At 46.2% G+C, this 26,895-nt stretch overlaps 3 protein-coding genes and 1 long non-coding RNA gene across 4 annotated transcripts; 1 reads left to right on the top strand and 3 right to left on the bottom strand.

The window, feature by feature from the left end:
* The first annotated feature begins 1,371 nt into the window (after positions 1 to 1,371).
* On the top strand, positions 1,372 to 12,729 carry LOC130197060 (sperm flagellar protein 2-like). The gene is made up of 29 exons (XM_056419552.1): positions 1,372 to 1,914; positions 2,266 to 2,368; positions 2,497 to 2,749; positions 2,867 to 3,013; positions 3,486 to 3,559; positions 3,665 to 3,863; positions 3,961 to 4,149; positions 4,965 to 5,152; positions 6,383 to 6,548; positions 6,644 to 6,866; positions 7,029 to 7,102; positions 7,187 to 7,231; positions 7,317 to 7,383; positions 7,500 to 7,540; positions 7,713 to 7,816; positions 7,937 to 8,184; positions 8,489 to 8,579; positions 8,668 to 8,822; positions 9,300 to 9,491; positions 9,607 to 9,731; positions 10,043 to 10,170; positions 10,819 to 10,957; positions 11,070 to 11,204; positions 11,395 to 11,552; positions 11,646 to 11,714; positions 11,837 to 11,885; positions 12,009 to 12,068; positions 12,277 to 12,393; positions 12,610 to 12,729. Exons 1-29 carry the CDS (start codon positions 1,857 to 1,859, stop codon positions 12,631 to 12,633), a joined length of 3,621 nt encoding a protein of 1,206 aa, XP_056275527.1. The 5' UTR covers positions 1,372 to 1,856; the 3' UTR covers positions 12,634 to 12,729.
* Positions 12,730 to 16,367: 3,638 nt separating this feature from the next.
* Positions 16,368 to 17,752, bottom strand: LOC130196963 (uncharacterized). The gene is made up of 3 exons (XR_008832355.1): positions 17,717 to 17,752; positions 17,416 to 17,522; positions 16,368 to 17,151 (listed from the first exon to the last, which is right to left on the bottom strand). It is a non-coding gene; the product is annotated as an uncharacterized LOC130196963 (long non-coding RNA).
* Positions 17,753 to 18,720: 968 nt separating this feature from the next.
* LOC130197169 (betaine--homocysteine S-methyltransferase 1-like) lies at positions 18,721 to 21,979 on the bottom strand. The gene is made up of 8 exons (XM_056419711.1): positions 21,636 to 21,979; positions 20,740 to 20,872; positions 20,498 to 20,610; positions 20,182 to 20,373; positions 19,959 to 20,106; positions 19,615 to 19,797; positions 19,283 to 19,511; positions 18,721 to 19,183 (listed from the first exon to the last, which is right to left on the bottom strand). Exons 1-8 carry the CDS (start codon positions 21,651 to 21,653, stop codon positions 19,006 to 19,008), a joined length of 1,194 nt encoding a protein of 397 aa, XP_056275686.1. The 5' UTR covers positions 21,654 to 21,979; the 3' UTR covers positions 18,721 to 19,005.
* A 94-nt stretch (positions 21,980 to 22,073) lies between these two features.
* Positions 22,074 to 25,003, bottom strand: LOC130197168 (betaine--homocysteine S-methyltransferase 1-like). The gene is made up of 8 exons (XM_056419710.1): positions 24,895 to 25,003; positions 23,802 to 23,934; positions 23,580 to 23,692; positions 23,305 to 23,496; positions 23,067 to 23,214; positions 22,817 to 22,999; positions 22,488 to 22,716; positions 22,074 to 22,383 (listed from the first exon to the last, which is right to left on the bottom strand). Exons 1-8 carry the CDS (start codon positions 24,910 to 24,912, stop codon positions 22,194 to 22,196), a joined length of 1,206 nt encoding a protein of 401 aa, XP_056275685.1. The 5' UTR covers positions 24,913 to 25,003; the 3' UTR covers positions 22,074 to 22,193.
* Between the last annotated feature and the right edge of the window lie 1,892 nt (positions 25,004 to 26,895).

Here is a 26,895-nt window from a genome sequence, read left to right as displayed (position 1 = left end):
TAGCACAGCTGAAAACAGTTATGCTGGTGATATAAGCTATACAACTGGCCTTCCTTTGAGCTTGAAGTTTGAAGAACAAAATTAATACTTCAAATATTAATCATTATTTCTAACCTTGTCAATGTCTTGACTATATTTTCTATTCAATTTTCAATTCATTTGATAAATAAAAGTTAGTTTTCATGGAAGACACGAAATTGTCTGGATGACCCCAAACTTTTGAACGGTAGTGTATATGTTGTTATATATATATATATATATTTGTCTTCCTTTACAGCGCACTGTACAGGACTGTCATTTGTCATTAATGTTCATCCTTCTCGCAGTATAACATGATATTCCCCACGCAACAACAGCTTTCTCCAGAGAATAAAAGCGAATGTTTGGTGTTGGCAACGCCGGAGACACACGTCGAGTCCTCCGAAACGAGGCGTCACACTTTCACTGTATCTTTGCCGTGTGCTTTAACACTGAAGTTCTAACTGCGATCCCGTCTTCTCATAGTCGTTCATTCTGCTTCGCATCCCTACGTCACCGCTGCAGTGTCACCTTCACCAGACACATTGGAGGAAGAACTCGAGTCGTCGGGCTCATACGTGGCAACTGCTGACATGTCATTTTTATTTTTATTTGTCCTCGTCTCCATTGTCCATTCAGAGTTCATGTTTCCTCTGTAGAACACAACAGTTCTGTGCGTCTGTGTGACAGCAGTGTACGCTCACCTGCTCATCTTTTCGCTCTCTGATTAGATGTGTTTTACAAATCGAGATGCATGTTGTATAAAAATACCACTAAGAGAACAGTGGCTCATAAATGCTTTACACGCCATGTTTATGTTAGCTTATAGCTTTATAACACTAACACAGACTAATGTTGTGCATGGCAACACAACTAACGCATTGCGCATCTGAAAAAAAAATAAAAAAAGCTTTTAAATTCCATGATATTTTGCTGATTATTTTGCTATTGATTGAATGACGGTGAAGTGCTTCTGAGTTCATACATGAATGTTAACACTAATAACACAAATTGAAATGCGACTTGTTTTAAGGCAATAAAGTTATCTGTCCGGCCACTCAGTTTGTCAGTGTTTTCCTTTCTGCGGGAGTTGGTGAGTTGAAAAAAGTAATGTCATTTGAGATGGCCGTTTCCAGGCCGGGATAAGTGTCGGAAACATGAAATAAACACTAAAGGTTTTTGAGAGTAATGGAATTTTGCTTAATGCATTTCAATTAAGATTAACTGAGAACACTCCATATTAAACAATACTTTAATAATCGGGCACGATTAAGTCGATTGATGTAAGGTATGTTTTATTTTCCATATATACACAATACAGACTGTATAAAAGAAGGTTTACACAGACGTCTCAGTGAATATATGGCGGTAAACATTTTTCCTACAAAGCAATGGCACATTCTTTAAAATGCATTTGTCAAATATGTATGAATGTTGTAATTAAATAATCGTCTGTTGTTGCAAAACAAATGTTCCTTTTCCCTTCCCTAATCAGTGATCGGGGAAGGGCTGCTGTGAAGTGTCGCTACAAAAATACATTCGTCCCTGCTGACCTTCAGAAGCGCCGAACTGGACTGACTCTGGATCAGCCCGCAGTCGTTTCATCCCTCTGCTCTTAATTTGGGTGCAGAAAAGAAAACTGGTCCACGGACAGCTAGGCCCGCCCCCTCCCACGAGTGCCCTCCTCCCCTTGAAGCGCGCAACCATGGGCAACCCTGTTGATGGGTCACCACGGCAACAGCGCACCTCCGGGGTCTTTACCTCTGCTCCTTGTTTGTCAGCCGGTACACGTTAAAATGGCGATAATTATCATAAAAGCTGAACTTTGAAGGGAGAAGATGTCGGATATACTGTGCAGGTGGCTGAACGAGGAGCTCCGGCTGTCAAAAGCTGTTGGTAAGTTACCGCCGGTCTGACGTCAGCGTACCGACTTCTAGCTAACGTTAGCTACCTGATAGCTTCATTATGCTAACTAACGCTACGTGGTTTTACGTTAATCACTGTTCGCCGTGTCCAGCATCACGTGGTCACACTAAAGGGTCAAAGGAATTTAGTTTTGAACGACTGAGCTAGCTAGTTGTTCAAACTTTAATGCAAATATGTTTTGATAACTTTATCGTGTGTCCAATATGTTTTCTGTTGCAGGCCTGTGAGTGTATTTATGAAGCACGTACTTTTTTTTATGAAGCACCACTGAAAGACATTCAACGACAATTAAATAGATGACATGCTTGTTCCTCTTCACAGATCCAAAGACCTTCGCCAGTGATTTCTCCAGTGGTTACCTCATTGGGGAGGTTCTGCATAAATATCAGTTGCAGAATGATTTCAGTATGTTTATGAAGAAAGAGTAAGTTGCACTCTCCATCAATCCATGATGTTTTGCTTCTTTTATTGCCTGTAAAAACAGCCAAATATTGCTTGATTCTAATCTAGAGTCTTCATAAATATGAAACTGTATCACACCTTTTCCCTCAGCACCTCCAGCTCCAGACTGAATAACTTCACCCGCGTTGAGCCGACTCTCCGGTTGCTGGAGATTTCCTTCGACACAAACGCAGCGCAGGAAGTGATGGAGGAGAAGCAGGGTGCTGCCACGCGCCTCCTTTACCAACTGTATGTCTCGCTTGAGAAGAAGAAGAAGGCAGAAATCAGCGGCACGTTGATGGAACTCATGCAGCCTGCAGCCAATGTTGGCCTGCACAAAAAAGAGCATGATTTCTACTCTGATGTAAGTAGCATAACAACATGTCAATATTTGTATTCAGTCGCGTATTCAGTATACTGTGAAAAACCTGCATAAAGGAAAAAGCTCCTGCTGATGACTGCGGACCTGGTCATGTTGCAGCTGCAGGTGTGTCGTCAGAAGCACAATGACATCAGGACGTTTAACCAGTCCACCATTGTCCAGGTGCCCAAGCCACCTCCCTACACTGCACAGCTCCACCTGAAGAGGAGGCAACAGCAGCAGCAACGCAGAGAACAACAAGTGCAGGTGTGATCCAGTTTAATTAATGGTGTGATAATTCACCAACACACAGAGGGAGTGTTCTGCTTCTGACACACGGGCAGCTCGAGAGCGCTTTGGAGAGACTGATGCTGGCTGGCAATGGGCCTCGCAGAAAGTTTAAATCAAAATACTTATAAATATCTATATATGTCAAGAACTTTGAGTTTGTTCTTGCTCGTCTGATGGTCTACAGACCAATAGCTGGTTATTGCTTCACGCCTGTTATTGTTTACAGAAGGAGGTATTCATTCAAAATCAATTTCTCTGCAGAGGTTTTTTTAGGGATTTTCCAGGTTAACTATGAATTCCAACTGACAACCCTCTGTATACAATAATCCTATTTAAGGAAATCATCAAGCTGGACAACCATTCATTGAATTTCTCACGATACACAAACAACAAATGAGTGATGTTTTTTTTTGGGTACTGTTCCAATTCCTGTTCATTCTGTATACAGACAGTCCAGACTGAAATAGCGAAGTTTGAGACGAGGAGGAAACTGCTTCCTTGTGGTTTAGCTTCCTTGTCAAGGTGAGAGAAAATCAAACAGTTTCTTTATTTGCATTTAGTATCATGTTATATAAATATATTCTTTTTCAAGAAAGAAAATGTGATTCGAACCTTTTTCAATTCCAGTGGTCAGCCGCCTTCTGGAGACTTCAGCCAAGGCTTTGAGGTCCCTGGAAGTGGAGCGAAGCTGACATTACAATCTAATAGCAAGTATATACAGGATATCCGACAGAGGCTGGAGGAGAAAGCGGTAGCTCGCGAGCAGAAGGAGAAAAGACAAGACCGATTCCTCGTGGAGCAGCTCAAGGCCCAAGAAGCTCAAGAGGTGCACGCTTTTAAATACATCTTACGCATCCTGCACTTCCATCATTTCTAACCCCAAAACCAGCCAACTGATCTGCCGCCTCTGCCTCACCTTGCAGGAGGCGCAGCGGGAGGAGCAGCTGGTGAAGCGCCTGACGCGTCAGACTCAGCAGGAGCAGCGTCTGGCCACGCAGCTCCTCCAGGTCCTCGTGCAGAAGGACGTGCTCCGGAAGAACCGCCTGTTCAGAGAGCAGCAGTACAAGCAGCGGAGAGAGAGGGACTTCCAGGAAGCTCTGGAGAGGGAGGCGGTGAGATAGGAGGAATAAGGAAGACGAGGAATTCTCTCTTGTTGTCGCTCTGCATTAGGCTGCATCCGCGGGAGCACGAGTCGTGGCACAGTAGAGAGAGGGCAGGGGGGGATTTTGGTAGCTTGTAACGGCCTGGGTATTTATTATTTATTTATTTATTGTTATTATATTTGGTTTTTTGAAGAGAAATATATTGAGTCTTTAGAGACACATCTGTAATGTCCTCCTCGTGATCACACCTGTACGGTAGCTGTAGTCAGAAGGCGGATACTTAGAGAAATCAATACCTCACAGATGCTACAGCCATGGTTCAGTCTGGTTTCAGTGTTACCTATTCAGTATGTCGTTGTGAAGTATGGTCATAGTGTCATTGTCCTTATTTGTCAGGCAGATTGTCGCACTGTTAAGTTTCTGTGGTTATTTCTCCTGAGATTATTTAGGGAGGAAATCAACCGATTAAATGTACATGCAGATGAAAGCTTTAATGGGGTATTATTGATACTGTGTCTTTTAGCAAACTAGGAAGCTGCATTCATTGTTCCCTGTTGTTGATCAGTTATTTAGTTATATAGCACAGTACTTTGACGTCTTTCTCTTTTTCTCTGCAACCTCCAATATCAGTAATGTACTAATTCCCAAAAAATGGATGTCTGTTAGTTTGTGTCTGCGTAATTTCCCACAAGAACACCTAGTCATGTGTGTTGCACAATAAATGACCTCTGTAGAATCTTTCATCTTCCTTTTATTGCTTGTGAGGAACATGTGTGCCATGCCTTCCCCACTCATTCCATCTTTCTGACTGGGACCTGGTCTAGGCTCTGGCTCAGCAGGCTAAGCTGGACCGTGCCGAGGAGACCAGAAAGGAGCTTGAGTTCTGTAAGAGGATTGCTGCTGAGCGAGCTCAGGGCAGATTCAAGAAGCACTCTCAGACCTGCAAGGACATTTTGGAGCAGATAGTGGACTTGGCCACCAAAGTCGGAGAGTATCGACTGCACACTGGGAAGTACGTGACACAATTCATGCTTTTCACGGTACAGAAGTAGAAACATGCACACAGTATTTGGGCTTGAAGCCTCTAAAGTGACTCATGGTTAGTCAATTAATAAACATGTGGAAAATTCCAAAATGTGTTCTAAAACTAGAAGCAATAAATGTACCAGGAGAGTTCAGCTTTCCTCGGCTCACATTGGGGTCGCGAATTAAAAACGTGCGTCAAAAATTGGAAAATTGGAATTCGGAAGAATTCAGCCAACAACTTCTCTCGTTCTGGTCGATTTATTCTCTGATCACAAGCAAAGTACAAGCGCTCGCTGCGATTGCAATCACACCGGGAGTCTCTCCGACAACACACAGGTTGATAGGACAATAACTCTCTCACAGGCAATGTTTGGCCCTTTAATACACCGATCTCGTCACATCGCGTCACCCGGACCTTGATTTGGCGCTAGACTGTCTAGGAGGAGAACAATCCTAATCCACCTCCTCCCCCCTTCTCACAGGACTGGGCCCTACATCGGTCTCTGTCCCCCTGCCTCATTTAACAACACGATAACATGCGTGAGAGTTGTGTTATGAGGCGTGCGTCTACACTTGAGGAGCAGACATATTTCAGCTGCTACGTGTTGTTATTCTGAACTTGAGAAATCTGACAATAACATTAAAAAACGAGAATGGGCACTCGGTAGAGCGCATACCTTCGCATATCACAAGATTGGGCATTGAATTATGAACATGTTGGCATTAGTTGCATGCCAATTGGAGAAAAATTGACCGCGCTATGGTAAAAAGAAGATTTTGACCTTTTCATGACCTTGACCTTTGACCCGATTGATCCCAAAATCTAATCAAATGGTCCCCGGATAATAACCAATCATCCCACCAAATTTCATGCGATTCGGTTTAATACTTTTTGTGTTATGCGAGTAACACGCATACAAATAAATAAATAAATACACGGCGATCAAAACATAACCTTCCGCATTTTCAATGTGAAGGTAAATATATATTTAGGATTTATATTCACAACGCACAAGGGTCAAAACCATTTTGTAGAGCTCATTCTCACAAATTAAAAAAGTGCCTCAGAGTGCTTTACAATCTGTACCTCGCTCTTACATATCAGCTCTTCTGCTCTTTGGCTCAGTCCAGAAAACACTTTGATTTACTGTGAATACGCTCGCGCTCATTAAATCGAGCTTCGCCATTGTGTCGCTTCTTGTGCTGTCGTGTCCAGTCTGATTCCAGAGAAGCCGATGAGAGAGTGGAAGGAGTTGCTGTTCAGTGGCCTGCCTCTCTATGAGTCCGTGAAGGGCCAGCAGCCATCGGGATCTGCTCCACTAGACCCCGTAGAGCTGCAGAAGCAGGAGACACTCAAAAACCAGCACTACGAGGAATACACTGTGAGTTTCAAACACGAGTGCAGAGTGTTTTCTACATAATGCCCCGAACTGTGCTGAAGGTCCTCTTTGCCTGAGCCCCATGTCCTGTTTGTCAGAACATGGTCGGTGAGTGGGCGTGGCCAGAGGAAGCCACGGAGACCAAATGGCCCCTGACCAACAACGACATTCTTGGACACGTTGTCCAGCGACTGAGGAACATTGTTCATCAACCCGTCGTGAAACCCCCTCCGCCATCCTTCCCTCGCTTTACCATCAAGGCCTGTGTCCTGGGCAAGTTCTGCTCGGGGAAGACCACGTGCCTGGCCAAGCTCGCTGCAGGTACACGGCACGCACGACAAGCACAATGTTGCACCACTTAGCTTCGCACGCACGACAAGCACAATGTTGCACCACTTAGCTTCTGAAATGTGGAAGAAGTTTGGATGGCTTAATTATTTCTGTTTGTGTGTGTGTGTGTGTGTGTGTTGTTTCCTGGTTCAGCCCATGGCATCTATGTCTTATCAGCTGACTCACTCATCAAGGAGGCACTGAATGCTTACCGAAATGGAGAGGAGGTTAGTTTGGTGCTCGACAACTTTATTGTAACTTCACTAGTATCCCTTTTTTTAATATAATCTCAGAATATTCTGCTTTAAAAGGACTTTTCAGAAAACTCTCCCCAGTCATCCCGGTCAGCATCAGAGGTGTGTACCTGTAAACGTTTGGTGGTCAAAGGTCCTCAATGATTTTGAACATTTTAAAACATCTCCTTTTGGACAACATGTGCAGGTCACAGAGCAGCAGGGAGAGAAAGACAGCGAGCTGCCGCTCTCATCCTCCACGTCCCCGAAGCCCGGTGCGTTCCAGTGTGTTGTTTTGCTTATTGATGAAAATGCACTCTGCATATGAAATGTTTCACACGGCTGCTTGTTTGATGTGACACCTGTCACTCACGGTCTCATTGTTTTTCAGATCTTGACACTCAAGAGGAGAGCAGAGACGGCAATGTAAGAGTACGTGTTGTTCACAAGCTCTATTCTGGATTTCCTTATAAATAACCCTACCTGTACTCACTTTATATCACCAACCAACCTCGCTGAGGTAGTGTAATAATTTGAAATGTTGACTTCTAAATGTCTTTTTCCCGAGAATTGAATACGTAGCTCTTTCCCCCCGCTCATGCAGCGGTCTACCCGGGCCATGCAGGGAGCAGCTGCAGAAAAGGTGCTGATGGAAGGCAACGCCATCCCTAACGAGCTGTTGGTGGACATCATGCTCGAGGCGATCAGGTAAGCACACAACCTGCATTGCTATGAAATACTTTATATGACTTGTTTTACTCAGCATTGAATTTCACAGAGCGACCCCAGTGATACAAACAGCGACGCCTCAATCACTCTCCTCTCCAGGCAGGTTCCCGCTCAGTCGGGGTGGATCCTGGATGGCTTTCCGGTGGACATGGCTCAGGCCTACCTGCTGGAGAAAGGCCTGGGCGGGTCTGTCGATGAAGCGGACGGCGTCGTGAGCGGCAGGACAGAGCTCGCTGCCGATCCTCATCCACCCAAACCGGCACCGACCCCGCCTCCCGCACTGGACCTGGTTCTGCTGCTGGATGTCCCCGATGAGTGTGTGATCAGACGTCCGTTCAGCCGGCCGGGTACGTCGGTGTGAGGTTAGCGGTGTGTGTCTGTGGGTCCGTGCTGAGCAGGTCCTTCAATCAGGGCGTTGGCGGTTCAATCCCCGCCCTAGTCGACGTGTCCTTGAGCAAGACACTTAACCCTGAATTGCTCCCTGTAGCTGTGTCTACGGTGTGTGAGTGTAACGTGGTTGTAAGTCGCTTTGGATAAAAGCCTCAGCTAAATGACATGTAACGTACTGTGTGTGTGTTCAAACATTACGCCCATTATTAAGTATAGATGCTCAAGTAACCAGCCAAATGTAAACGATATGTTTGTGTGTAGAGACGGATACTGCTGCTGCTGCTGCTGCTGCTGCCTCTGCCTCCTCCCATCCCACAGATACGAGCTTGTATCTGGCGCAGATTCCACACAGGTAATAATCACAAAAGTCAAATACATTCCTGCTACTGCGTGACTGCGTGTTGAGTATCCAACATCATCCCCCCCCCCCTCCCCTCCAGGATCACAGCTTTTCAGGACACCTGGCCAAAGCTAGAGGAATGGTTTGGAAAAAGGCAAAACATTTTGGTCCGTGTTGACGCAGATGTGGGCGAGGAGCAGCTTGGCCACCGGGTGGCGTCCGTCCTGCAGCGAGTCATGATGCAAACACAGCAAGGTAACTGGTTGTCATTGTCGCGGTCAGTCAAAAGTCCTGTGTGTTTTTTTATTTCTTACCTTCGCATTCGAGAATGCGGAAGGTTATGTTTTGATCGCTGTGTATTTATTTATTTGTATGTGTGTTATTCGCATAACTCAAAAAGTATTAAACCGAATCGCATGGAATTTGGTGGGATGATTGGTTATTATCCGGGGACCATTTGATTAGGTTTTGGGATCGATCGGGTCAAAGGTCAAGGTCAAGGTCATGAAAAGGTACCAAAAAAGTGTCTGCGGCGAAGGCATGCGCTCTACCGAGTGCCCGTTCTAGTTTCTGCCATTAGATGAGGTGAAAACTATTAGTTTTGTTCCAATCACACGCTGATCATGAGAGTCTCTATGTTTCTACGTTAAATGATGTTCAGTAGATAATGTGTCCTCCCTGAAGGAAACACGATGATCACTCACAATATTACGATATATATTGAATCATCAGCTCTCGCCGCTCCTCCTGGTGACGATGTCGTGTTGGATGGCGGGAAAGCTCCGGACTCCTCCTGTCCACCTCCACCTGTAGACCAAGCTCAGGGCCTCGCAAAAAAAGCACACGCAGAGTCCCACATCGGCCTTGACGAAGAAAAAGCCCAAAGTGTGAAGTCCAAATCCAACACACCCTCCTCCCCACGAGGTGGCGTCATCAGCAGTCTGTGGATCACAATATTCAAACTATTCCTACAGATGATGAACATGATGTGTTGAGGACATGTTTTCACTCGTGAACTTTTCTTCTGGCTCATCACTAGGGCCATCGAGGAAGGTTTCAACTTCCTCAGTGACCACTGAGGACTCTCCGGGAGTCCCACCGAAGCCGGCCTCTCCCTGCCCCGGTTCATCCAGCTGGGTCTACGTCGATGAGCCCCTCCCTCCAGTAGGATAAACGCTTTTTTATCTGTGGTTTACTCACCAGAGTTGGAAGAGCAAACCTAATCTCTAATCCGTAATTATATCCTGAACAACCTTGTTGATGACGTATGATCATATATATGACATTCAGATGCACTCACTGGGGGTAGCCACAGGGTGGCCCGCTAACGTGGTTCAGCCATTCCTGACCTATGTTGCCCTTAAGAGCCCAATAATGAAATAGATCTCATGTCTGATTTTCTATTACTCTCTGTCTTGCTTGTTTTTATCTTCGTCTACCCCCCCCCCCCCCCCTCTCTCTCTCTCTATCTCCAGGAGCTGTCAGAGTACCTGTGTTCCCATTGGGACACGGTGTGCGATTCTTACGTGAACAACTTGAAGACGACGATGCATCGGCTGAGCTCACAACCGTCTGCGGTTCACCTTCACCTCTTCAACATCAGGTATTCTTTGAAGGAGCGTGAACATGGTTTATTTAAGAAAACCTCTCATTTTACCGCAGCTGATTCTGCCATGAAGATCAATAATATATAAGATAAATCCATTCTCCACTTGGCCATACACCTTTTGCAGAGCCACGACTTTTTTGTTAGTTATATTCAATCAATCATTTTTATCCTTTTAATACTAGGTTTTGTCATTTTACAGCTTAGATGGATGGATGAATGGATAAATGGACGGATGGATGGATGGATGGATGGATAAATGGACGGATGGATGAATGGACGGATGGATGAATGGACGGATGGATGGATATTTGGATGGATGGATGGATTTGTAGCAGCAGCAAACAAGGTTACAATATATACAATACACTAAAATAAATTAAAATAGCAGAGCAAGACATTTTAAATTTAAGAAAATGCAAAGTATATGCGGTGTATATTAGTGAGTATAAGTATATAAAGTGAAAGCGGTGCGAGAGTTATTGATGTTGATTCAATTTGAGGAGGATCTGGTATCTGGATCTTCAGATGCAGAATGGAAGTTGAGTATTTATAATTAGCCTCTGAATATAGTAACTACATAGATACAGCTGAATGTGACACCATAAGGTTTAGAGGACAACATCTCACCTGTATTATCCGTAGAGAGGAGTACAAGCATTACATGGGGCGTCCGGACTTGAAGCAGGAGTTAGTGTCTCACTGGCAGAAGGACTTCAACAGCATCCCTGATGACATGAGAGAGGATGAGGAGACCAAAGCAGAGCTGCATCTGAGGCTGGACGTGAGGACAGTTCATAACATAATACAATGCAAATATTCTTCAACTGATCATGCTGACCCGCTTAAAACAATGAAAATACTAAATATACGGAGCTGTTCTGATCTCTGTACAGGAGCTGCGTGAACGTCTGTGGGACATTAGCGACAAGCGTAAGGAGGAGGACGAGAAAGAGAGGGCGAAGCTCATGGGGGACGGCTGGTTGGAGGAACACACGCCGTCCTCATCAACCACCACTGTCCTCATGCAGGTAACTCCTCTGGTTATGTGGCCTTTCCAATGTAGTCCTTTAAAAGCTCACGCTATACACCTCCTGGTACCTTTTCCATGGCTTCCTTTGGTTGAGTCGCTGTGTCGACGGCGTAGCGGCCTGTGTGTCTTCTACGCTCTTCTGCAGTTTGACTTGCAAAAGCATAATGTTGGATTAATGTGTCGTCCAGGTGGAGTTGGACCGTTTCAAGGACACGTTCCGTATTCTCAAGGTCTACTATTTGGGCATGTACAGGGAGGTGCTGCCTGAGCTCCCCTCCAGGTTGGATTGTATCCCCCTGCTGGACCAAATAGACGCTAAGAACCAGGAGGAGAGGCAAGGAACTCGGTAGTAATAGCAACTAACAATGTCGCGGCGAGATGATAAATAGTTTATGGATAAAGAGTGCAGAGAGTGAAATATTGATGTTGTTCCCACCAGCACTGAGCCAGCGGGCAGAAGTGTGTCTCGTCAGACGGACTACGGAGAGGACAAGAAGAGGACGAGACCGTAAGGCAGAGGCGCGACGAACGGTTTTCTCATTTCCTCGTCGTCCAAATGATCCCCAGCACAAACATATAGTTAGGCATAAACAATTCCCTCCACTCGTCTTGTTCTCCTCTCCTCCGCAGACATCGTGACTCCAGGGCGAAAAGCCGGATTCAAGCTGAATCTGTCAAGGTCGTTTGGGCATTCCCAAGGAATTTTAAATGTCTTTAAATGTGGAATCGTACCTAAAGACAAAAGAACCAACAAAACATTTTATGAATAATATGCTGATAATCTTTTTATTGTAAACTCTAGCTACCCCATGAGAAACTGATCTCCGACTATGAAGACGCACTCACAGCAATCCGACAATTGGTAATGCTCTTTGTGTGAGACTTGGCATGAGCATATTATAGAGTTGTATATACATTTATTTATATATATATGTGTATATATCAATGTATTTATAGACTTATATGTATTATTATTTATGTTCTATATATACATATATATATTAAAACAATTTTTATTATTAATTTATGTATTTGTATTCCTGATGTGTATGGGTTGAATATGTGTGTAGGTGTCAGCTGAAGTCCACCAGGGGAGACAAAAGAGCAGAAGGAGAAGGCGAAGACTGATATTCAAGAAGTCAGAGACAAAATACATAAAGAATATGCAGCCGCACTGGATCATGAGGGTATGCACACACAGGGATTCAGTAGTTTCTTTATATCGATATATTAAACCATCATATGGATGTATTGTCAGTATTCATAGTGGCTCTTTTTCTAAGAACTGTGCCACATGAGATACATATCACATGTATCCCTGTGTGTATTTTTACATGTACAAAATGAATATGTTTATATAGGGAAGGAGCTAATGCTCATTGTGTGTGTCTGTGTGTATCCAGGGAATGCAGCAAAGGCGCGCCTAGAGCTGGTGAAGGGTCATGGTCTGGTGATGGTGCAGTCCCTGCAGAGCAGAGCAGCACAGACATCGAGCAGCATGGAGAAGTTGCTAGAAACACACAATGCCGCAGAAATGAAGAGGTATGAGACAGTGGGGGGGCGGGGTCACGTGGGATTACGTGTGGTCACGTGGGATTACGTGGGGTTACGTGTCATGTCACAATGCTGCACATGTGTGCGTATATGTATGTGAGCCCCCAGATTTAAACGGTTGGACAAGCGGTGTTCCGGTTAAATCACACAGCTGGAAAGATTTCTAAATGTAATGACAGCCCTTTAAATGCCTATAGTTTGAGAATATTAAAACATGCACCGCTTGTGAAAAACCCTTTTAGTCCCTGAACTAAACGTTGCAGACATGTCTGACGTGTTATCTGCGCCTCCCTTCTTCTTCTCTCTAGTATTGAGCAGCTGTCAGAAGTGGTCGGCCACCACATAGAGGCAGGAGCGAAGCTGCAGAACGAGCTGGTGATGGTACCTCACGGCTTTATAATAGTATTGATTTTTATTTTTGTCTCCTCTACCCCACTCCTCCCATTTTAAGATTCCCTCAAATTCTCTCTCCTGCAGGAATGTGTTGACTTCTACTTGAATGGAGACTGCCACATGGTGGCCAGCCCGGCTCCCCCTCCCCGTCCACCTGCTCTGGAGAAACCCACGAGGTCCACATGGCCGTCACTCAGCTCGAGTCACTGCAGCGACAGCTTTGCAACGTAGCTCCATCAGGTCCATACGGGGGGGGGGGGGGACAAGCTGCAATGTGATTGGGTCTACTAATCCTGCTCCCCAGCTATCCATCCACCTTAATAGTCCTTTGCCCTTCTTTCGGACTTCCAGGCCTCATGTCCAGCTCTCATTTCCTGGGGCTGCTCATGGATATCATCTCTGTGAACATGGGCAGAAACACCTTGCCCGAGCCCTGGAATAACAAGAATGAAACACAGGTACTCTTCAAGCAACTAAAACACCAAGCAGAGCAATATAGGTCTATTAAATGTGGTCTCCTAAATATTCGATCTCTGTCATCTAAAGCTGTGTTACTGAATGATTTAATATCAGATAATCACATTGATTTATGTTGCCTAACTGAAACCTGGCTGAGTCATGAAGAATATGTCTGCCTGAATGAATCGACTCCTCCAAGTCATATTAATACTCACATTCCTCGAGGCACCGGTCGAGGAGGTGGAGTAGCAGCCATCTTTGAATCGAGCCTATTAATTAATCCTCAACCAAAATTACACTACACCTCATTTGAAAGCCTTGTTCTTAGTCTTTCACATCCAACCTGGAAAACACTACAGCCAATTCGATTTGTGATTCTGTACCACCAGGTCCATATTCAGAGTTTATATCTGAATTCTCAGAATTTATATCAAGTTTGGTTCTTAAAACCGATAAAGTTATTATTGTTGGAGATTTTAATATCCATGTGGATGTTGATAATGATTGCCTTAGTGCTGCATTCATCTCCTTGTTGGACTCGATTGGCTTCTGTCAGAGAGTACAGAAACCCACTCACAGCTTTGGCCACACGCTTGATCTTGTTCTTACTTATGGCGTTGACATTGAGCATTTGAACGTCTTCCCACAGAATCCTCTTCTGTCAGACCACAACCTCATAACTTTTGAATTTATACTACCGAGTGTACTCCGTTAGTCAAAAGTTTTACACTAGATGTCTAACTGATAGTGCTGTAGCTAAATTTAAAGCGATTCCTTCTGTATTTGATTAGATACCACGTCTCAATATAACAGAGGACTCCTGGTCTAACTTTAGTCCGTCCCAGATTGATCATCTTGTTGACAGTGCCATAGGCTCTCTGAGAATGACACTGGACTCGATAGCCCCTCTGAAGAAGAAGACAGTGAGGAAGAGGAGGTTTGCTCCTGGTATAACCCTCAGACCCGCAAACTGAAGCAAGCGTCACGAAAGCTTGAGCATATGGCGTTCAACTAATCTCGAAGAATCCCGCTTAGTTTGGCGAGATAGTCTTAAAACATATAAGAAGGCCCTCCGTAATGCCAGAGCAGCCTATTACTCATCAATAATAGAAAAAATAAAAACAACCCCAGGTTTCTCTTCAGCACTGTAGCCAGGCTGACAGAGAGTCACAGCTCTGTGGGCCGAGCATTCCTATAAACCTTAGTGGTAATGACTTTATGAACTTCTTTAATGAAAAGATTTTAACTATTAGGGACAAGATTAATAATCTCTTGCCCATAACCAGTGCCAATCTGTCCTCAAGTGGAATGGCCTTGGAAACCGCTGTATGCCCTGGTGTATATTTGGAGGATTTTCTCCTATCAACCGTGACCAATTATTTTCAACGGTTTCTACTTGAACACGTCTACCTGTCTCTTGGACCCCATCCCACGAGGCTGCTTAAAGACGTTTTGCCTTTAATTGGCGGCTCTCTATTAGATATTATCAATGTGTCTCTGCTAACAGGCCACGTACCACACTCCTTCAAGGTGGCTGTTATTAAACCTCTCCTGAAGAAGCCCACTCTGGATCCAGAGGTATTGGCTAACTACAGACCGATCTCTAACCTCCCTTCCTCTCCAAGATCCTTGAGAAAGTGGTCGCAAATCAGTTGTCGACTTTCTACATCATAATAGTTTATTTGAGAAATTTCAATCAGGATTTAGAAAACACCACAGCACCGAGACGGCACTGGTGAAAATTACAAATGACCTCTTAATGGCAGCAGATAAAGGACTCCTCTCTGTCCTGGTCTTGTTAGACCTTAGTGCTGCATTCGACACCATTGACCATGACATCCTGTTACAGAGACTGGAGCAGTCGATTGGCATTTCAGGCACGGCACTAATTTGGTTTAAATCCTATTTATCAGATCGATCTCAGTTTGTATTTGTAAACGATGACGCCGATAACCACCAACGTTAATCACGGAGTTCCACAAGGTTCTGTGCTTGGAGGAATTTTATTTACCTTATACATGCTTCCTTTGGGCAATATTGTCAGAAACACTCCATAAACTTTCATTGTTATGCAGATGACACTCAACTATATTTATCGATAAAACCAGAGGAGAGCAACCAACTCTGTAAAATTCAAGCATGTCTTAAAGACATAAAACATGGATGACCTGCAACTTCTTGATGTTAAACTCAGACAAAACCGAAGTAATTTTAATCGGCCCTGAGCACCTCAGAGATCAATTATCTGGTGATGTGGATTCTGTAGACGGCATTGCCCTGGCATCCAACACCACTGTAAAGAATCTTGGCGTTATCTTTGATCGGGACTTGTCCTTTAACTCCCACGTAAAGCAAATCTCAAGGACTGCATTCTTTCATCTACGTAATATTTCAAAAATCAGGCACATCTTGTCTCAAAAGATGCAGAAAAATTGGTTCACGATTCGTTACTTGAGACTGGATTACTGCAACTCCTTATTAGCAGGCTGCTCTAATAAATCTCTTAGGTCCCTCCAGTTGATCCAGAATGCTGCAGCTCGTGTTCTCACTAAAACTAAGAAAAGAGATCACATCACTCCTGCACTAGCTGCTCTGCACTGGCTCCCAGTAAAATCAAGAATCACTTTTAAAATTCTTCTCTTAACCTACAAAGCCTTGATTGGTGATGCTCCATCATATCTTAAGGAGCTTGTCGTACCATATTGCCCCACTAGAGAGCTACGCTCACTAAATGCGGGACTACTTGTAGTTCCTAGAGTCTTACCTGTGGACAAAGTTATCTACCGCTAAGCTAAGCTAGCTGCGCCGCGCACACACAGGACTCGACGCACTGAACTAACAGCTAAAGAGCCAACATGTCGGTGTTACGGTTCAACAGGCGACCGTGTTAACTGGCGACTTATCAGCCGAATACGTCCGTTGTTGTTGTCGTGCTTACGACGGCCTTTCGAAAAATAGGAGAGAACACGAATAGCTGTCATCGTGAATGCCGCTTTGGTTTAATGTTGTAATATAGTGTCAACCCCTATACATACTAATATATACTATACCAATTAAACAATGCAGCATTCACGGGGGTATAGCTACGTGTTCTCTTCCTATTTTCAACACCTGTCTAACTACGACAACAATAGACGCGCTCGGTTCAAAGTCGCCAGTTAACACGGTCGCTTCTTAAACCGTAACACCGGAAACCTTTCCCACGCCGTCTCCTGCACAGTGCGCGTCTTCTGCCGCCGCCTCGACACCACAACGGGCTAAACAAGGACATCAACAAGGGTACAGCGGCATTTGTCTCCCAGAAAAAAGGCCTCATTAAAAATAAAGGCGTGTCCGCCGTCCAGCCCGACGGAAAGACGACGCGTTGGACTTCTCAAAAACAGTCCGACCTCAACACGCGGATGTCCGTCGGTGATTTAAATCTCGGGAGCTCCGTTACCTGGATCATTCGGGCAGCGGGTGCTGCCATTTTGGAACTGACTTTGCTTCCCATGACGACCTCCGCGGGTTCACTTCCGGTATCGAGCGGCTACGTGTAGCTGCGGAGAGACACCACAAGAGGGCGCTGTTGTTACCGTGACCTGTACGGGGCGAAACCATAACACGCAGAGTGGTCCAGAGGATGCGGGTCGTGGTAACGGAGGGATGGAGGGGGGCAATATGCCTCTAGAAGCCTCCATGAATAGACTCAACAACATTTAGGGGATACAGCGATGACATGTTCTGAGGATAGAAGGTCAATAATACGGCTGAGTTTTCAGTCTTTATTCTATCCGTTACCTTATGTCTAGCTATGTATTTACCTCTTTAGCGAAGCGGCCGTCAGATATGTTGACCCAGTGGTTGTCCTGCGAGGTCAAATCCTCAGGCCATCCTGCAGTCCAGTCATTCCGGGTTGTGAATTAGCCTCCTGTCAAAACAGGACATACCAAAATAGATAAACAAAATACCTTAATCCGCTGTGAAGGACAACCAGTCGAGGTTAAATGAGGCTCTAAAGGCTTTTATTCGCAATTAAGCTAGTAAAAGGCAACACTATTGTGTGTGTGAGAGCTAAAATACCAATACAAGCCTACTGTGCTAGGGCAAAGAGAAATATTGTACCCGCTACCGCTGAATCCACTCCGCCGTTAAAAAAAAAAAGGTCATGTAAGGCTTGTCCAATCAACGACAAGTATCAAAGATCGTCTATAAAGCAAGATGTGTCACCAGCAAAAAAACTCCCAATCAAGCACAGGCGCGAATCTCTAAAGCTGCATCGCAATTCGCAAATACATCAAATTATAATTGTATATATATACACATACATAAAATCATCACACTCATTACAGCCGAAGGAAATAGTATAACCAAATATAGCTCATCATCTTGGCTCTCTATAATGTTAAAGAGTTACAAGAGACCACATTGTTATGGATCAAAATGCTGCTTACTAAATTTCCATAATGTAAACTAACTATATTTTTTAAACGCCATGTCCCTTTATGTGATGTAGACTAAAGATGAAATGACCCTGATGACATAAACCTGACATTTATCTTTTTTTTAAATGTATTTATCTTTAATATTGGAATAGAAAATATACAACTTTGTCTTTGTAACATAGATTTGTGAACCCCACATTCACATAACCTTTGAAATAATAATAACAGATTTATTTTTACTTCATCTTTCCGACAAGGCTCTTTGTAAGTGTGCTCAGTGTCATGTGGGCCAACAGCGCCACCTACTGGATCCCAATACTCATCGCAGGATTCTCGAAAGCCTTTAAAATGTTTGGTGAAATTCCACATTCATAAACAATGACGCTCATCTCCAACCCTTTCATCACAGTGTGAGATTAGGGGCTTTACAAAGCTCGATGCCATTTTTATTATATGACATAATGTTGCCTCACTAATACTGGCCTGAATATCAAATTCTTATAATATTTTTATTACCCATCAATGCATTGAAGCGTAGCTCATTTTCAGCAATGTTGAGTCTATGTGTCCCTGCACAAGAGTTATAAGTGTGTGTTTGCATGGTGTCACGGTCATCACATCACATATGTACCCATGAGGGAACTGTAAACATCGTTCACAGCAAGAAACTTCACCTCAACAGTCCAGTGGCCAATTCACATTTTATTCGTTCTTTTATAAAACAAACGGATCCAAACTGAGTCACGAAGAACAAAAAGTTTCCGATCTTAACGCGGGCCGACTCCTCACGTGACCCCCCGCCCCCCGTGGCTGCTCACGCGTTGTTTCTTTCAGATCACGCGGTTCAGTGACTCTCAAGTGAAGATTCGGCCCCTGACGCTACGTTTGTTGGCTGCATCACAGTTTACAGATCTCGTGCGCGCCGCCCCTGTCTGACCGGGGCCTGCCGCCCGCCTGTGCGACGGAGACTCAGTTGCTCTTTGACCTGTCGAACAGCGTCTTGAGTTGGTCCTTGGAGGTGGCCTCTGTCTGCTGCATCAGATCATTGTGGCCCTTGGTGACGCCCCAGCTGTCGGGGGCGGACATGGAGGGACACAGGGGGCGACCAGAGGCTGGCTTCAGGTTCTCCCAGTAGTCGCGGCGAGCTCTAGAACAGACGAAGAGGCGACACCCGTTAGCACTCACCGCTTCACATCTTAAAGGTGCGTATTCATGGCACAAACAAGTAACACAAGTCTCCTCTCACCTGGCTCTGACCCAGGGCTTGGTGTGCATCTCCAGACCGGCTCCCCAGCTGCCGTGTTTCTCTGACGCGGCGGGGAGGAAGCCCCTCTCGGGGGCCAGCTCCTCTGCGACCGCCCTGATGTGGTAGGGCTCGAAACCGCAGCAGCCGCCGATGAAGCGGATGCCGGCGTTGTAGGACTCTCTGGCGAACTTGTGCATGTCCCAGCGCGACAGGATCCTGGGCTCCAGACCTGACGGGAGAATGACACACATGAGATCCCACAACCGCGGCGGCTTTTTGGATGCAGAACACACTTTTTTTCCTTTTAATTTCCGAGCAAATTTATATTTTACCGAAGGGGAATTCCGGCAGATCGATGAATCCCTGACAGCTGCAGTCGGGAGTGTGGTATGCCAGGGGCTGCACCATGTAGTGAGCCTTCAGCCCGGCCTTCTCCACTCCCTCCTTCATCATCTTCACAGCTTCCACACAGGTCATGGGGTCAAAGTGGCAGTTGACGCCAATAATCTGGGCACCTGGAGGGGGAACATGATCATCGGCGTGAACAGGTGGAAGAGGCTTGTGTGGTTTGGGTTAAATCTATCAGGCCTTTCACATTTGGTTGATTCCCTTTTGATGCTTATAGCATTTTGGTATCCAACAACACGCTGTGCTCTGAAGCAAACACTGGACCCACCTGCTTTGGCCAGCCTGACAGCGCACTCTGCAGGAGAGACGCCGTGCATGTCTCCCTCGGGTCCGATGCACATGGAGGCGGCCACGGGCTTCCCGGTCTCCTTCAGCACCTCCACGGCCCACACGGCCTCCTCCACATGCTCAAAGTACTGCAGGACAGAGACATCTCGTACTTATGAACATCCACGGGGGGGGGGGAAGGATTTATTTTAAATGATCTCCACCTCAGCGATCAGGAAGTCTACGTCCTTCTTGATGAACACGTCCAGCTGTTTCTTCAGGATGGCCTTCACCTCCTTCTCACTCTTGCAGCTCAGGTAGGACGGAGTCTGACACACTCCTCCGGCCACCAGGGCGTCGCCCTCGTTGGCGACCTCGCGGGCCAAATCGCAGGCGGCCTCGTTGATCTGAGCTCCCTGCGGAATGAAAGGAATAACACAAACGGGTGGGTGAAACAGAGCCCAGAATCCTTTGAGCCCAGTGGTCAGTGCAGGGCGGGCCGGCCGCCTGCAGGAGGCTCTGCTCAGGCTCGTGACTTACGGTGAAGGTGAGCTTGTTGCCCCTGTTCTCCAGTTTGTCGTCACTGGCGTAGAAGGTGAAGGTCTGCATGACGTTGGCCCCGGCCCTCAGGAACTCCCTGTGCAGCTGTCGCACTGGAACCAGAACGACCAACGCACCATGAGGCAAACACACGAGCAAACCCACCTGGACTAAATCCACCTGAAGGTCGTTTGCAGGGTACGCCTGCGGAGGAAACCGATGCAGCGGCGGCTCGTTCTCACCTGCCTCGGGGTACTCCGAGGCTGCTTCCGGGGTCCAGGGGCCGGCCTTCACGTAGCCCCTCTTCTCCAGGGCGAACAAGAAGCCTCCATCGCCGATCACCACCTCCCCGGCGTCGAGACGCTCCAAGATCCCCTGTGGAGGCGGATCGGCGTGAGCTCGGAATGATGTGGATCGAATGGGACTATCGGCGAGGCTCCGTTTAAAACTAGGTCCGAGAAATATGCATCGTGGGCTCCAAAGTCCAGTGCTAACCCCCCCCCCCCCTCCGCACACACACACCTACTCTCGGTGACCCTGAGGCAGCATGTCATGTCAGAGAGCAGCTGCACGGCTCCCATTGGCTGACAGACCTGAACCTTTTGGCTCTCGTCGTGAAAGTCTGACCTCAAGCTGAACAAAAATATTTTCTACTTTCTTTGTCTTTATTACTCTTGAGTGTCTGCAACGTGTTTTTGCATCCACACTCGGTCTTGAGGTGATGAGTTTGGCATTAGATAGTTTGTAGATGTTTTATTTTTTATTTTTGTGTTGATTGCTTCACTTATTTGAATGTATGAAAAGCCCCACCCGTGCGCTCAGGTCATGAACCAGATCAAAACCACACGAGAGTGAGATATGTGTCCGTCCCTAGATTCATAAACATGACACATTGTGGAATTTCTGCAATAAAAAATAAAAAACAATTAAGAGAAAGTTCTTCGCAAATTTCAAGAGTAAATACTTTAAAGTCACTGGTAGTGAGAGATTAATATGATCGGCATTATATCTGAGCTGAAAAGAAAAACACCTGGAAAACGAGGCCTCCAGAAGAGTTTGAATCGGGACGCGTGTCCAAGTCGCTTTCCATAACTACTTGCATTCACCTGCCGGATGCATACGCCACCTTCACACATACCTTCTTTCCTGGTGCCATAATCCTGCAGCTGTGTGGACCCCTGACTGATCAGACTGAGAGACCGAAGCAACGCTCGAGAGGAGCCGGGGCCCGCTATAAATCTCTCTGGAGCAGGGGAGGGGTCCAACTGGGAGCTTCTCTGATTGGCAGCGGGCTCATTACACAACTGCAATGTGTACGTGTTTTCCTCTCCTCCTTCTCTGAACCAGAGCGTTGCGAGCGCCCCGGTCAATCGGGGCTGTCGGTGTGTTTGTCTCTCCTCCTGCTAGTTTGTGGGTTTCTCTCTTTTTGGACCCCGATTAGACGAGTCCAACTCTGTAGCGCGCGGTCACGTTCACCACGCCGACGAGGTGCCGTCGAATCACGCATGTGTGACATGTGGGACTCGTTCATATTCTCTTCACTCATATTCCACACTGACAACACGTAGCCGTGAGATTAGGTGACACACTCAGGTTTATTTGTCGGGGGTTTACACAGTAATACTTCACAAAGTGCAGCATCGGCGTTACAAGTGCTTTTCCATCTCCAGACTGAACTCCCCCCCCCCCCCCCCCCTCATGCGGAGGGCTTGGACTTCTTCTGCAACTCCAACACGTGCTTCATTTCCTGGCTGCTGGTGGCCTCTTTGTGCTGCAGCAGGTCATCGTGCCCCTTGGTCACGCCCGAGCCCTCTGGCGTGGACATGGACGGGCACTTGGGACGACCGGATGCCGGAGCGAGATTCTCCCAGTAGTCCCGGCGGGCCCTAGAGGGGACCGAGACACGAGTTAAACAGAGAGATACACCCAGTAATATACTTTCCATTTACGCGGGTGCATCTCCGTATATTGTATTTATTGTCTGGGTTACCTGGCTCTGACCCACGGCTTGGTGTGCATCTCCAGACCAGCACCCCACATTCCGTGTTTCTCTGAGCCGGGGGCCACGATCCCTCTCTCGGGGGCCAGCTCCTCTGCTATGGCTCTGATGTGGTAGGCCTCATACCCGCAGCATCCGCCGATGAAGCGGATGCCGACGTTGTAGGCCTCTCTGGCGTAGGCGTGCATGTCCCAGCGGGTCATGATCCTGGGCTCCAGGGCTGAGGAAGGAAAAAGGAGGCAACTGTGAGAAGCTGGCGACGACACAACGTTTTTTTATCCTGTTTTTTCTTTTAATGTCCGAGCAAATTTATATTTTACCGAAGGGGAATTCCGGCAGAGCGATGAATCCCTGACAGCTGCAGTCGGGGGTGTGGAATGCCAGGGGCTGCACCATGTAGTGAGCCTTCAGCCCGGCCTTCTCCACTCCCTCCTTCATCATCTTCACAGCTTTCACACAGGTCATGGGGTCAAAGTGGCAGTTGACTCCCACAATCGCGGCACCTGGAGAACAGAAGGTTAGCGCCGTATCAGATAACACAGCCGACTCTCGAGTGAAGCGGCGTCGTACCGGCCTCCACCAGCCGGACGGCGCAGTCTCCGGGCGAGACGCCGTGCATGTCTCCCTCCGGTCCGATGCACATGGAGGCGGCCACGGGCTTTCCGCTGGTCTTCATCACCTCCACGGCCCACGCGGCCTCCTCGACATGCTCGAAGTACTGCAGAAACAACACAGTCACACGCTCCACTCATCCTGTTCTCGACTGAAGTCCCTCCGACAAGCCTCGGAAACGAGTGAGCGGATCCACCTCGGCGATCAGGAAGTCCACGTTCTTCTTCGCGAACACGTCCAGCTGTTTCTTGAAGATGGCCTTCACGTCTGTCTCACTCTTGCAGCTCAGGTAGGACGGCGTCTGACACACGCCACCGGCTACCATGGCGTCTCCTTCATTGGCGACTTCCCTCGCCAGGTCACAGGCCGCCTCGTTGATTTGTGCCCCCTGAGAGAACATCGCAGTTGATGGAAAAGGACCGGGACGGGGGTGGAGCGGTATTTGTTGGGGGGATACAGTCGGCCACTCACGCTGATTTTCAAGTTCTGACCCCTGTTCTCCAGTTTGTCGTCGCTGGCGTAGAAGGTGAAGGTCTGCATGACGTTAGATCCTGCTCTCAGGAACTCCCGGTGCAGCTGCCGCACTAATGGAAACACACACACACACACACACGCGTTTGAAGCTTTTATGTGTGTGTACCTTCCTCCCATGTGGGTCGAGACACAGGGAGTGAGTGTTGGTGCTCGTCTTACCGGCTTCAGGGTGTGTGACGGCAGCCTCGGGGGTCCACGGCCCGGCCTTCACGTAGCCCCTCTTCTCCAGCGCGAACACGAAGCCCCCATCGCCGATCACCACCTCGCCGGCGTTCAGGCGCTCAAGAATCCCCTGTGGGAGCAGGTCCAAGGGAACACATGAGCTCCACGCTGAATGGCACGTATACACTTTTGATATTTTGTAGGTTACTTCAGGGAACAGTTCCAAAAACAGGTAAAAAATCCCAAAACAGTTACTCAAGATATTCCACAGTCCCACAGTTGGGACCATATTTATGCGGTCAAAAGATAATCGTTCCGACAAGCTCTGTGGAACAAGTTCAGCATGATTTCTGGAAAAATAAATTGCTGTAGAGTTTTTCAAATGTATATATTTGGCATTTTCAACTCACACAATAAATAGCTCGACAGGATAGAGAGAACATGTGTGTTTCTTTACTTTAGGATCAACTGTCCCTTTAATATAATAATAAAAATTCGATGCGTGTGTTAAAGACAATACACGAGCATTTGACAACGAGAGACGTGTTGCAGTTTGCAGCTGATGAATAGTGCGCAATGAAAATGTTCTGATTCCCGTACAAAGGTGCAAAGCTAAAAGCGGTTATCATCCTGAGACTCTCCGGCAGGGACTGCTTTAGATAGATAGATAGATAGATAGATATATACTTTATTAATCCCCAAGGGGAAATTTGTCGTCACAGTAGCAGCACCAATAAACCAAACACACAAAAATAAAACAAACAAGAATAAAAAACAAAACACAAAATATAAAAAACAGGGATGAAAGATATAGAAGTATACAAAGTAAAATACAAAACAAAATATATATGTACATATACAACACACATGCATACACAACACACAACACCAATGACAAATCAAATCAAATACAAAAATATTAAATATTACTCTGGTTATTTCACAAACCACATGCACGCTTTGCACATACAGCCTGCAGCGACAACGGGGCAACCACAACCCACGCTAACGACATGTCACACAACACCATCTAGAATGTGGAATAAGATGTGTTCAATATAAATGCAGTACGGTCTAGAGGTGCATCTACCTTCTTGCCAGGTGCCATCTCTTCTTGCCGGTGTCAGTTGAAGCACTTAGCACTTGGGAACAGCGAACCCCTTTATCGGCCCGGAGAGTGCAGAGAGTCGGCCCTCACCAGCTTTATACTGCTGGGGGAATATGGGAGGATTTAATCTCTGGTGCCAAATTCATGTCAAATTGGCACATCTCTGTGTGGACATTGGGCAACACTGTTTTGCTCACGGATCAATGAAGAAGGTACGGGCATCAGCCGGTTCAGCTAAAGCCGGGACATAGTTATGTTACAGAAAGAGTCAAGTGCTTGTTTAATGATTATATTAATATCTCCAGTTGAACATTAACAATTCGTGCTGTTTTACAACGACAGTTTGGTTCATGGTGGGCCACTGTGCAGCGTAATGTTGGACATAAAGTCTCAAATGTGAGGGTTTACTTTGAGAATGCAAATCCCATTCCTGCAAAGGAGCATTTGGTCAAGACTTTCATACGTTGTTATTCGATAACCAGCCTGGTTTTCATCAAACCTAATCCCCCAGGTGTCGGTCTCCTTTGTGTGACCCTGAACACGTCTGATGCAATCTGACTCATGGTGTCCTCACCGTTGGAACAGTCTGCAAAGGCCTGAAGAGATAAGCTCGCATTATGCACCTCTGTCCAATACCTGCTTGTCCTGAGACACACGCCTGATAAGGCTGGCAATGATCCATCACCCTGCATGTGAGGGGCCTGATACAGCTTATACATTTATATGAAGATCATATGACAGAAGGGTGGTTTGTGTATCTTAATCTTCTGCAGAGAAGCTTTCGCATAAATGCAAAACAAGTCATTTTCAAGCAAAAAGGGCAAACACGTGGTGAGAAACTTTGTTTTTGACTTTAACCCTTGTGTTGCCTTCGGGTCAATTTGACCCGATTCAATGTTTCACCCTCCTGTCGCCTTCGGGTCAATATGACCCGATTCAATGTTTAACCCTCCTGTTACCTTTATATTTACAACATATTTTACCCTTGAGGTCAATATGATCCCAGCTATTAAAATCTCCAGAAAATTATTAGAATTAATATTGTTTTCCAAGTTTAAGTGTGAGGTACTTTATGTTTGTTTGTTGACTCCCGAAAGAACACCGACATAAACCTTGAATCGGGTCAAATTGACCCGAAGGCGACAGGAGGGTTAATGCAATGTTTTTGGACTTTGTACCTTTGGTTGGATTAAACAAGACTTTTGTGGACGTCACTTTTGTCCAAAGGACATTTTCATATATGTTTAAACATCTCAGGATATCACTCAGCTGGCTGCTGCTCTTGACAGATATGTTTTAAATAATTCAGCGCAGCTTTTCCTGAACCATATTCTCTTATCGACAGAGACATGGATCAAACAACACATGCTGCCTGCAGAGTGTTCCAGGTTAACCAGTAACACCTCCTATTCTGCCCCCTATTCTGTCGTCCTTGGTGGCCTTATTTATTTTGCAGCTCTGTCAGCTCCGGGTCTAGCCAGTTTCAGGGGGAGTGTTCGAGAGCTGTCGGAGTCACCACCTCTCGGAGGTGTTTATCAACAGAGTCAAAGTTCAGAAGAAACGCCCCTAAGCTATAGTTCACAATAAAGTTTCATCAGCATGCATTGGAGTTGCATAGAACACGTTACCCTCTACCGATCTAATGGGGCTGTTCATAACACTGTTGCATCCCAAAAATTCCTGCACTAACTTTTTAGTTTGCAAAAATCTGCAAAACCAAGACAAATAAACAATTTTGTAGTTCTAGTTATGTTTTACATGATAAGCTCCGACACAAACAAGAGAAATGTGAGGATGAGAAGGACTGGCACTCTGTGACCTTTAGACTGTTGTATCACAGGGCACCTCAAACTGGTGGGATGGAGATGGCTCAATGCTCCTCTCCACTCATTCGTCCAACAGAAGACAATAGTTCCTCCTCACAGTGGAGGAACTATTGAAGAGAGGAGTGGTCCATTGTCTCTAAGGTGTGGAACATTCCCT

Source organism: Pseudoliparis swirei, chromosome 7 (assembly GCF_029220125.1).
Source record: "Pseudoliparis swirei isolate HS2019 ecotype Mariana Trench chromosome 7, NWPU_hadal_v1, whole genome shotgun sequence".
Lineage (NCBI taxonomy): Eukaryota > Metazoa > Chordata > Actinopteri > Perciformes > Liparidae > Pseudoliparis > Pseudoliparis swirei.
This window is presented reverse-complemented; position numbering and strand designations above follow the sequence as displayed.